The sequence below is a fragment of the Gouania willdenowi genome, chromosome 10 (genome assembly GCF_900634775.1).
Source record: "Gouania willdenowi chromosome 10, fGouWil2.1, whole genome shotgun sequence".
Classification (NCBI taxonomy): domain Eukaryota; kingdom Metazoa; phylum Chordata; class Actinopteri; order Blenniiformes; family Gobiesocidae; genus Gouania; species Gouania willdenowi.
Genome location: NC_041053.1, coordinates 26,910,144 through 26,922,615, shown reverse-complemented (window position 1 = coordinate 26,922,615; position 12,472 = coordinate 26,910,144). Strand labels below are relative to the sequence as shown.

The window sequence follows — 12,472 nt, the reverse complement described above, 5'->3', positions numbered from 1 at the left end:
TAGAGTTTATCAGGGAGCCGATGTTTGTGATCTGAACGGATAAGTTGAGGAATTACTTTGATAGGGTGCGCTGGGCGCAGACTGAGCGAGTGGTGCTAGTCTATGAGCAGCATTACACAGGCATCCTGTATTGTCATTAAAAACCGTTTATGACTCGCAGCCGTCTGCCAGCGGGCTGAGGAGCAAAGCGCTCCCTCCGGATTTTTCCATTAAAAAAATGTGCCTGTCGCTCAGCCAATGGTCTGAGAGAATCTAGGGTAAAGGTCACACAGGAGGAAGAATGAGCGGTGAGGGAAACGTAAGGAAGACTCCCGAGTCCAAATGTCCGACTCTTCCTTCCTCCGTACACCCTCTCAACCTCCCCTGTCGCATTTTCCACATGCTGCAGAGAAAGCCCTAAATTATGTAGAACTATCTCAGGGCCAATCCATCAGAGGAACATAGGAGCTGACCTGTCTCCTCCCACTTCCTCCACCTCAGAGATCGCCCCACATCTCCCACCAGCACCCCTTATAAAGTCCACTCCTCCCAATCCCCAGCCCAGGCAGTAATTGCATCCTATTTGTGCCAATTAGTCCCGAGCTTCTCCCTTTTCTTTTGGGAAGAGATTCTGTCCCTCCTGCTGCTGGACCTCAGTGGTTTAGATGGATGTGTGTGTGTGTGTGTGTCTCTGGAGGGAAGGGGCCTTAATCCATGTGATTAAATCCTAGACATGGACCTGCTCTGCTGGACAGGGTTAGTGCATGGGGACAGACAGGCAGAGTCCCGGACAAACACACACGGACGAGTCTCGGAGAGGAGAGAGAACTATTTCTAGCTCAGTTCTTAATTGGCCGTGACTCCTCGCTTCGAGCGCATGATGAGAGCCTGTCTAATCACATGCACCACTTCCTGAGTTTGTTAGTGCTGTTGCAACTTGTCTTCTTCATGTACAGTTGCAGCTGTGCACGTTGACGTGTTCTTTGTTGCTATTGGTCACCGCAAACATGATTAGAGCATCTTACACCAGTTTCGCCGTGTTCAGGGTATTTGGTTGTGACAACAGGAGATAATCAGGCTGCAACCTGAGCTTGTCACCAGAGAGACGCTCTACGGTCAAGCTGGAGGACAACACACAGCATGCTTTTGTAAAGGGATCCCACATCTAACAGCTCAGAGACAGCAGCAACCTGCCTGCAGGGATGAAATGGGTGAGAGACGAAGGAGGACTTTCACCGTCAGCCTCGCCGCTGCCCACATACAGACGACTAGAAAGGCAACATGTTAGCAGCTCATCTCCTGTGTATGATATTTCAGTGCAGTCTCATGCATGTAGCATTCTTGCATTTTCTTTCCAAAATTCTCACTAATCACACACGGTCATTGCACAGCAAAGTAATCGATGTAATCATCATTACATTGCACAAGATTGTGCAAAGAGTTCCAAGTCAGAGGGACTGATTTTGCAATAAGAAATCTGCAAACTTGAAGCCAATTTTTGTGAAGAATTCACCACAATGTTGAGGATTTTTGGTTGAAAATATTCCTGAACAAAATCAATATACTCCTCTTTGAAAACCAGTTCTTTGAAACCCTGCAAAAACATTTGGACCCAAAGGGTAAGATGAGCTTTGAGTCTTTAAGAATGAGAATAAAAAGGAGAAGAACATGAACGAGTGAGCATGCAGTGAAACATAATCGGAGCGCTGTGCAGAAACGAACTCTGAGGGGCAAACACTGGGGCTTTGGGCGAGTGCAGCGTGAGCTGGGGACAAAGGGCAGCAAGAGAAGAGAAAAAGAGGGGTGGGGACGACAGCAACTGCATTCCAACACGTCACATTCCTCTTCACATCTGGATGCAATACACACGCTCCCCATTTCTGACTATCCCTCGCTGCCTTTCACAGACACATAATATTTGGAGGTCTCTAACCCGCGAATGTGCACACCCACACAATACACTACACATAGAGCCTTTCTTCATGAGCAGAAGTCCACAGCATTTACAATGTTTCAGAGCCATCAGTTTCATTCTGATAAGCCCTGGTCAACTCCTCGGCCCAACTATCTTATCAGGCTTCTTTGTAGAGCGCCAGTGGAGGCATGGTTGGATGGCCAGGGATATTCAAAGCAGTGCTGCTTCCTCTGTGAGTCAGTATGGATGCAAGTTCCCATGCACTCCAGCTCTCACCAGTGGAAACCCGATCCTAATATTTACAGGCATACACACATGTGCTCACACACAAGAACAGGAAGTACAGAGAAGACTAAATCTGAAGATGTGTGTGGTCTGTCTGGGGAGTTTGAAGCTGGTATGGTTAGGGGACTGAGCAGTTAGCTGGGGGCACGTTGAGACATTGAGCTAAGACGCTAAAAGACAGGTGGACAGGCGCACCAGACTCAGACCGACTGTCTCCGTTTTGTTGGCAGGTGGGAGCGTCTGTCAAAACTAGTGCAACCCAAGCACAAGTGCAGTGAGAGAGTGTCCCTGAATGTGGCTGGTGCTTTGGATTGTTGCAGTGCGTTTGCTTACTGTCAAAGTGGTCGTGCTTCTGTTTGAAGGTGGATTGTAGGTTGGTGCTGAGCATGGAGACGGGAGCTTTGATCTCTGTGTGGCTTTGCTGGCTCAGCTTCTCCTCCATCTCAACTGTACAGCAGGAGAAGCCCTGCGGACACACTTTCAGGGGTGCTCCTGGAACAAATAGTGAAAAAGAGTGAGCATGTTATTCCCTGCTTCACACAGCCATAGCCGTCCACAATGACACACATTGGTGCCAAATAAAACAACACAGTTCTGTCCTGTTCTAAACAATTCTCGATTCCGATTCTTTGAGATGTGCAGGTCAACAGGTCACAGATTTCACGGGATAATTTTTTCATTTGAAAAAACCTTTACACAGGCCATTTTAATTAATTCACTTAGTTGATACAGTTTAATTTGGTTGCTGTACTGTAATTAGGATATTTAATACAATGGTCCCCAATTGTAACTGTAAAACTGAAACATGCAGAAATAACACGACAAGTTGGCAGCCGTCTAAAAGACAAAGAGCTGCAGCCCAGGTAAATGTACAGTATATGAAACAAAATAAAACATACTCAAAACCTGGAGCAGTCATGTGACAAAAATCAACAGTTCTTGTTGAGGAAGATTATTATTATTCTGGCAACTAGGTCCTGCACGACCTAGTCGCATAAAGTTGAAAAATTTGAACTTTTTAAAGCAACTTCAAGCAACAACTCCCCGGCTGTCACTGTCTGTAGAGCAGAGGCTGCAGCCCCTCCCTTGGATTACAGTGAGACGGCTTCAGCGGAGGGCTGTACTACACTTCCTCAATTTACCGGGGCAAAATTAAAGCTGTTAACTTCTTGAATAAGCCTACATTCTGGGTGAACTCATCCTTTAGTAACTCCGTAAGTTGATAATTTAAACGGTAAAAGCGGCGCTTTTGGAACCGGTTCTCGGTACCCAACCCTATCTTGAAGCATTTCCAATCAAAGCCTAGAGCGATTAGATGCACTGTGAACAAAAGTGTGGGAGATTATGTAGAGCACACAGCATTGTGGGAGATCAGGAGAACCGGTGACAGCACAAAAAAGGGCATTAAAACTACCAAAAACACGGCAACACATTGCTGCTCTATTGTTGAATGTTATGAAAAAACCAACGGAGAAGGCAGAAGTTTCTGTGGACTCAAAGATGAGGGCTTCTTCTTTGGGTTTCTGTTTTTCTGCCCAGAGAAGTCTCTACCCCAGTAACAGCCCATTCAAGCAAGAGCTCATGCAACTGCACTAGAGGCTGTTTGGTGTGGATCAGAAGTTGCGCTCTGAACGCCAAACCAAGGTGATACAAATACCAGCTGTCCCATTCGGACCAATTCCGGGACTATACTGGGATGAATGCATCCTAAATGTAGATTTTGGTGCAACAGTGAGATGGCCAACACTTACTTGAGTACGTGTGGAAAATTGTCCGTGTATAAATGTTTATCTCACATCTTTGTTTGCCAAGGTTGTTCAATCATTGGAAGTCAGTGGTGCTCGCATGTTTTATATTAACACAATGGTATTGCGACATTGTAAACAGCCTCATCAATGATTGAATACACAGTTCAAGTATTCCCACTTTAACTGAGCACACAGAGAAAGTGTGGAAGAAGATGCAATAATTGTGATAACTCAAGCTGTTTAGAACAGGGAATACTAGCCCTAATGATAACAAATGCAGGAAGTTGAGCAGTGTTGGAGGACAGACAAAGATCAAAACCATGCAACAGAAAACATTACCTCGAGGAAAAGGAATGATGTGCCCCTGCTTTGAAGCATGCTCGACTTTTAACCAACATCAGTGTCGAGCAACCACTATTATATGCACCTCAACACCAGGATCAAACCACACCTTGGTTGGTAAGCCCACCCTTTAATGGCAGGTAATTACATTTTCTATCCACTAAAGCCCAGCTCTTAGAGCAGCACTGATTGATAGTTCAGTGCTGAAGCTCCACAGTTCTCTGTCCTTCCAGAAGACAGTTTTTAAGAGGAGAGGATTAACTTTTCACTCACGTGCAGGTGAGAAGGATGGTTTCAGACACAAGTATACAATAGCAGATAATCCTCGGTAACACTTCAGGTTTGCATGCACGGAGAGTATTGAAAACAGAGAATGCAAAAATCTAACTATTTTCAAAGCTCACCACACAAATTTAGAGAATTAAAAAAGATTAAATAAACGTTTTTTTTTTTTTTGTTGAAACCATGACAGGTGTCAATGGTCCTGAGATCAAGGAGCAAACTAAATGAATGCAATGACATGTGATTGATGGAAGTCACTAAAAAGACCCTGAAAGTACTGAAACAGCAAGAAAGGCAAAACAAACTACATATCTCTTTAAAAGCAAGGAATCTCTGTCTGTCTGTCAGTGCCTCAAATATCTCTGGTGTTCATGGACAGACAGAGCTCATACTTGCTACATAGCTGCACCTTGGTTCAAAGCTGTGATATGTCGCATTTGTTTATACGGTAATGCTACAGTTAATGAATAATTTCATAAAATTGTCTACCACGAGCAAAGCACAGCCACTAGAGTCATGTGTGCGCCCAAGATGGGTTACACCGGACGGAGAGTTAGACCGGAGAGAGGGAAGGGCCGTCTGAGCAGCCGCACAATCTTGTGACACAAGGGGCGGAGCTATAAATTGTAACGTAACACAAGAGGAGCTATGAAATGTAACATAACAAAAGGGGCGGAGCTAATAACTGTAACGTAGCAAAAGGGGCGAAGCTATAAAATGTAACATAACACAAGGGGTGGAACTAATAACTGTGACATAACATAAAAGGCAGAGCTAATTGTCACGTAACAAAAGGGGAGGAGCTCATAAATTGTAACGTAACACAAGGGGCGGAGCTAATAATTGTTACGTGACACAAGGGGTGGAGTTATAAATTGTCACGTAACAAAAAAGGAGGAGCTCATAAATTGTAACATAACGCAAGGGGCGGAGCTAATAACTAACGTAACAACAGGGGCGGAGCTATTATTGTAATATATCACAAGGGGCAGAGCTATAAATTGGAACATATCACAAGGGGCGGAGCTAATAACTGTAACATAAAATGACGGTCCATTGTTATATTAATCTGTATAATCTGTATCCATCCATTTTCCGACCTGCTTGTGTCATTAATAAAAGAACATTAACTGTCAACTTTGTCAAAAGTGAGCTACACATGTATTTTAAAACGAGGGTCTTGGTGCAACCAATGCAGTCACAGCTGCAATAATGTTTTGTTTTTAGCACAGCTCCTCAAATTTGGGAGAACACAGGGATTCTTTCATTACATCCCAGCACTAACAGCTTGTTTAGTTTTCCCCACCAGCTTGTGCACACATTCCTGCTGCTGGTAGGACTTGCACGTTGTACAAAACCTGGAGCTTTAACGTTTTCTGAAATCTGAGGCGACGTACCCATTTGTAGGATCCCTATAGTATTTTCAAATAACCATAGTATTTTCAATTGACAAATAATACAATACAGACAATCCTTTTTTTACCCGTTTTTGTGGATGTAGCATTGCTACTGCAGCCTGGGATATTTATTACACATATATATAGATATATATGTATATATATATATATATATATATATATATTTCAATATCTCAAATTACAAAACTCACTTTATACAATTAACTACTGGATCAAGCATGGTAAGTTCGTTTCCTTATCTATCCCCCTTTAAGGCATATTTATCCTACTTAGGTCAGCATGGCGGTAGAATCTACCCCAGTATAGTTAAGATACAGACTGGACAGGTTGGCAGTCTTACCAACATGAAAGAACCTTTCATCTGTGATTATTTTTTTGTCTAGTAGAAAGAAAGAAAAACAACAACTTATACATCTTCAGAGAGAGCATACAAACCCGACAAAGGGCACAGAGACTCCAACAGATAGTTGCATACATCTTGGAGTTCTCTGTTATGTGTTATGTGTCATGACAATTGTGACATTTACTTGTTTTTTGGGGAAAGTCTCTTATTTATATATTTATCGACAAATACATAGTGTTTTTTGCAACACATCCAGACTCCAAACTTCTATTTCTCAAAGATCAACAAACCTGACAGTCACATATCTTGAAAGAACACCAGCATGGTGAAATACGCCCCGCTCTGCCTTAATTACTGTCTAAAAAGCCAGAAAATAAACAGTAAATGAAAGGTAAGAAGTGATTCACAGCTTTCTAAACAGTCCACTAGTTGGAATGGTGAACACTGGCTCCATAAACTGATCCCCTTAGCCCGGGATCAAGTCCAAAATAAGTCACTTCTCCAACAAAGCTCTCCTTAAACTCATCTTGCTCTCCAGCCATCACCCAACTGGCGCACACACCCACACCCCGTTGGCAGCTCCTACCAAAACATATTCACACATCACTGCTCAACACATGGCTCTTTGTACAAGCACGATTAGAGGTACAGGGAGTCTCTCTCTCTCTCTCTCTATCTCTCTCTCCCCCTCCCTCTCTCCCTCCCTCTCTCCCTCTCCTCTTCCAGCAGGGCCTCCCCGCTTGCTCACAGCACAGCCAGGCGTACAATCAAAAGGCCCTATATCCATGTGGAAAATAGCTAAGTTACCAAAGTACACAAATAAATGTGAGATGGTCAATATTTCACAGGAATGTCTGCACAAATGTCACATTGTTAGCGTAGAGGATTAGGCCTGTAAGAAAAACAGAAGATTCTTAGCTAATGCATACTTTGTGAAAACATTTTGGCAGCCAATTCTTCAAACTGCAGGGAGAAAAATGGAGCGTCAGGAAGGCAAAAAGAGCAAACACTAAGTGGGAATGGTACAGTCGGTTTTTAAAAAATCAACTTCACACTGACACATTTCTGCCTCATAAAAAAGCTTTCTCAGTCGATCTGTCAGCGAGCTGCAGAATCAGAGCAGTGCTGTGTTCAAGGGCCAACGTGGCCACACCCAAAGGTAAATTATTAGATGATAATTCTTCAGACGCCTGATAGAAAAAAAAACTGCTCAAAAGCACAAAATTGTTTTATTCAAATTACCTTTTTAAATTTATAAAAATAGTGCTAATATTGCAACATTTCAAAATGTCAAAAAAGATTTGGTGTCCTACGTCAATGCTGATGACTCATTATCTTCATCTTTCACAGTTTACAGTCATCTGAATTCCTGCTGTGCCTTTGTTTATGTCTTAAACTACCATTAAATTGCTATTGATGAATAGCAAGTAGCTTCACATCTACTCGGTGGCTCTTTTTTTTTAATCCTCTGTCGAAAAACTTGGATTTGATCACTTGTTGAAATATGAACCTTGGCTTATATGAACACTCCTGACCCGGACCAATAATTGATGTAGTATGGCATGTTTACCATTCCTGGTGTTCTACGTTTGGATACAGTTATCATGCACATCATTGTTTTACAAGCTAAAGTTCTCATCTCTATTTGCCAGTAGACTTGATCTATAGAGCTAGTCTTGGACTCTATTCTACATGTTTGTGTTGACAAAACTTCAGTCGTTACAGCCGTACTCCCTGGAGAGAACGCTACTCTCAACTCTGTAAAGAACAAAGTGCAGAACATGAAATCAGATTCTGTAAATTGGGGGAACATGTGCTCAACATTCTCTGTGAATACCATGAAATATATCCTCCACCAGCTCTTCAGTTATTAGAAAAGCATTTTTATTGGCAGTAGCTACTGCTTTTAAGCTGAATATCTAATTATTCAGTAATAATGAAAACACATTTTAAAACATTTCCCCCCAAGTTTGCCAAAAATTATTGGCAAAAATCTCATTTAGAGACTTGTTACAGTTTTCAAATCTGAAACAATTGGCAACATCCACCTTATTTCTAAAACTGCTGCTTCATGATTCCATAAAAACAGAAGGTTCATTAAGTTTCAAAAACTTGAGCAGATACTGTATCTACAAATCAATCCCCTCGTTATTACATTAATAAATAGCTAGTAGTGAGTTTCTGTCCCACGCAGCCGTGTGCTTGCCTGGAGGTGTAATTCTTCTGCCGTGCCGTGTCACCAGGTACTCATCACTGCTTCAGCTAATACACCATCAGCTAAGCCTGTCTTTGTGCCAAAGCCATTTCAGTATTGAACGCAGTCATCATAATCTGAGCCGCTCGTTTATCACAACACATTAAAAATATACTGTGGGTGAAGCTCTTCATGTATTTCTCATCACAAAATAACAATTACTAAACACATTGTAACATGGATCGATTGCTTATTCCGTGACAGATTACTTTCTCCGTTTCGAAACGTAAATTCAGTTTTTTTCCCATCCATTTTGCATGATCACAGAAAATCAGAGGCCCTCTCTTAGCTTAGTTTCAAAATACCCATAGCAGAGGTTGTTGTGTGCATAATGTAATCTAGCTGCTAGAAAATACTCTATGGATAATAAATACACTACCAGCACCATTATTAAACTATACAGTCACGATATGCCTTGAAGCAAGGGGGTGATGTGTACTACTATTATTTTTTCGATGCATGGGTTAATCTAATAATTCCTTTTTACAGTTTGATTCGATTATCTCCCCAAAAATTGACAAACAGCAATTTATACAAGTTGATTTACATATCTGAAATGAACATAAATTCCTTAACATTGTATTATGTTTATTGCTCTTCAACTCAAAATTCAAAAATAAAATTCAAGTCAGAATATAAAAGTACAAAATAATGCATTCAGAGTCAGAGGTAGCATTCAATAAAAAATAAAAAGGCAGTGGGAGCCGGCAGCCTGTCACGGTGTCCTTCCTGAACCAACAGAATTTAAGATTTATGTTGAAAACACATGGGCCTGTTAATAAGGTGTAGAGAACAATATCAAAAAGTATAAAACAAATTATGTGCATTTGTGCACATTTTAAAAACTACGTCAGCTGACCGAAGTGCTGTACAGTTATTTTTTTTTTAATTATTATAATAAATTAACTGTCAATTATTTATTTATTATTACTGACAATTGTGAATTTAACAGATACTATTACCCAAAGTGGCATACAAAAAGAATATATAGACAACTAACACTCGCTGTAATGATGGCCTTCTGAGGACTGTTCTTTTAAGGGCCATGGTAACGTAAGGTCAGAGTTCAGTCAGACCTGCCTTCTTCCTGGTTTGTACTGAGCGCATGGACGGAGCTTTATGTTACTTTTCTGTTACCATCCCATCTGAAATGGCATAAGCAGCGTTTGAGCTTCGCCCGCATACAAAAATCGTGCCGTGAAACGTAACAAGGTGTTTTGAGTCCTGTTTACAACGTTATCGACCCGCTGCGACCTCCGGATGTCTCAATGTTTTACAGAGCATCATGCCCATCGTAGACTTTATTATGGGGATCATGTCCTTAGCAATATGGTAAGCTACTGCCTTGGTAATCTCACCACACTTTTCTTTCATAATGCACAGCACGAGTCATTGAAAATTTCAGCGTGGTTTGTTTGGGTGGAGGTCTCAGGTTCTTGTATGCAGCACGTAGTTTTACACGCTCTTCGTGCTGAACTTTGTGGAACTTTTCTAAATGGTGGAAGAGGTTCGTCGTGCTTGAAGATTTTGTTGCTACCTGTTTTCTGCATCCGACAAGGCATCGGCACGCGTATTTTGCATCAACGCATTGTGCCCCCCCTAAAGGCAGGCATACACTGCGATTTTTGGCCCATTTTGAGCCGATTTTAGACTCGTGCGACTATTTTGTGGGATCGTGTGAGTCTCTGCAAGATCGTGTGTTGTGCATCGTGTAGTATACATGGGGTCACGAGAAGCGATTAACACCTCACAACCAGCTCCCAATCAGCAATCGTAGGTCGTAACATGTCAAACATGTTTGAAATCCAGTCGCTCCTCATGAAGGTGTCGCACAGTTGAAGCAGTGCCACGGACCGGCTTACCGTAAACGTTCACACTGCGCATGCGCGAACACCGTAGGACCGCTGTAAAATTGACGGACTGTACTGCCCACGTGTGTCCATCACATCGGCGTCTTGTCTTTTTTAAAGCTCTTTTTGCTGAGATTTGAGAGCGTCTCTCCACTTCCGGGTTTTTCTTCTTCGCCTGTTTTAATGGCGACGTTTCAGAGTTCTTCTTCTTCTTCTAATTTGTGCATTGCATTTCCGGAAACAAGATCCCGACGTGTCGTGTATGGACGTACAGTGTGAGAACATGAATCGTGAGCTGCGCACATTCGGGCTCTGCGTCTGAGTTGCACAGTTTGAGCTGGAGCTGAGTACAATGATTGAAAAAAAAAAATCGCACAGTGTATCCAAACTATATGCAATGAAATATCTTTAAGAGTCACAGTAGACTAGATATCCTTGCAATGTTAGAATTGGCTTCCAGTTGTCAAACAAAGCTCCTTTAAGAGACCTCTTGTTCCACCTTCAGATGCTCCAAGTGCTTTAAGATGAAATAGGTGCAGAGGCATTGTTCAAAGAGTCACTTAGAAGAGGAAAACCACCATTTATGGTGGGCAAAACAAGAGAGCAACATCTTGTAAACAAACATGTGACTGTGTGTCATGGCATTCTCTGCCTCTCCTTTGTGGGGAGACCACCATCCCCTTTAAAAGGCTCATAAAATAAGTCACTTCCCTTTGACATTGTCCTGCCTCTCAAACTCAGTTCTCAGAGGAGGGGCGGCGGGGGAGGTGAAAACGCCTCAGAGACAAAAACCAGATTAGACACCTCGGCACCCCCCACCCCCTACCCCCTCCTCCGCCTGCCATCATGTGCCCCTGAACCAGACGGACCTCAAAGTGCCCTCCCTCACCCACCACCACCCTGCAGGCTTAACCAGCAGGGTCAGGGGTTAACAGCAACTCCTCTGAGAGAGGTCCCGTCCTCTGACCCACCCTCCTGTCCGCCGTCCAGCACATCCACCACACACAGGAGCTGACGCCCCTCTGAAGCCCAATAGCTCCAATAATACCACCAGCAGCACAAATGACCTCAAAAGAGCCCTGGACAGATACAGGCAATTTAAGTGTCGTAAAAGTCGCAGACACATGCAGAAAATACAAGTAAGAAACCCGAGTACACAATCTGAGGTCCTGAAGGTCTCTGTAGGATTATTTCTGTATCCTACAACACATGGTGCACGTCACAGATAACGCATAACCCTAAGTCACTAATTGGTGCCTCATCGTCTGAACCAAACCTTCCCAACTCAACATTTGTAAATAAATAGCTAATCGGTATATTATACACAGTTGATTGTAAATGTGATCCTACTTGATTGAGGGTAATTAGAGGTGGTGGATGCAGGGACAATTTGATGACACAGTACAAACACGCAGACTCCAAGTCGTAGAACTAAACAAAAATTTCAAAGATTTTCAGAAGACCAAAAGATGCCGAACGGTGCTTCTGAACAGAAAAGATTATGACTAATTGGCATATTGTGGTCCACGCTGCAACACATAAAGAAGAGAAGGCTGCCAGTCTGCTGTGTATTACGCGCACAGACTGTTCTAAATTTACAAGCCCTGCAGCCATAACATTCCCCTCCTGCTCCTCACCTCTGACTAGTGTGCAATTATCTTGACGGGTGGTGGTGGGGGGGTTAAGGGATTGGTCCCATTTGCCGGGTAACTTTCTTTTCTGCTCCACATCCTGTCAAGCACAATCACAGGAGTTTGAACCCTGGGTGGAGGATTCGACACCCTTGTTGTTTAAAGGTGTGATGTTTCGCTCACGAGCAAGGCTTCAACTGCAGGCAAAGTTGTATTACACAAGTGAAGGCTAGGAACACGAGTGAAAGGCCCAACTTGAAAAGAAAGATGAAATGGGCCATTTTTAAGTTTTCAACCTTTTTTAAACCAGTCCCTTCTTGAATAAATTATAAATAAATTTCTGTTACAGCATGATGCCTCCTATTCAATTACCATCTGTACTCGGCACATTCATATCAGAGAAATACCATCAGGGATTTGAGGGA

The 12,472-nt window shown here is 42.6% G+C and overlaps 1 protein-coding gene across 2 annotated transcripts in view; it reads right to left on the bottom strand.

Annotated features, from left to right (window-relative positions):
• The window catches only part of gpc4 (glypican 4), a 34,976-nt gene that overhangs the window by 7,028 nt on the left and 15,476 nt on the right, over window positions 1-12,472 (bottom strand). For both annotated transcript variants that reach the window (XM_028459990.1, XM_028459991.1), the window contains exon 2: window positions 2,513-2,671. In XM_028459990.1, coding sequence (XP_028315791.1) covers window positions 2,513-2,671 — 159 coding nt within the window. The remainder of the gene's footprint in view (window positions 1-2,512; window positions 2,672-12,472) is intronic.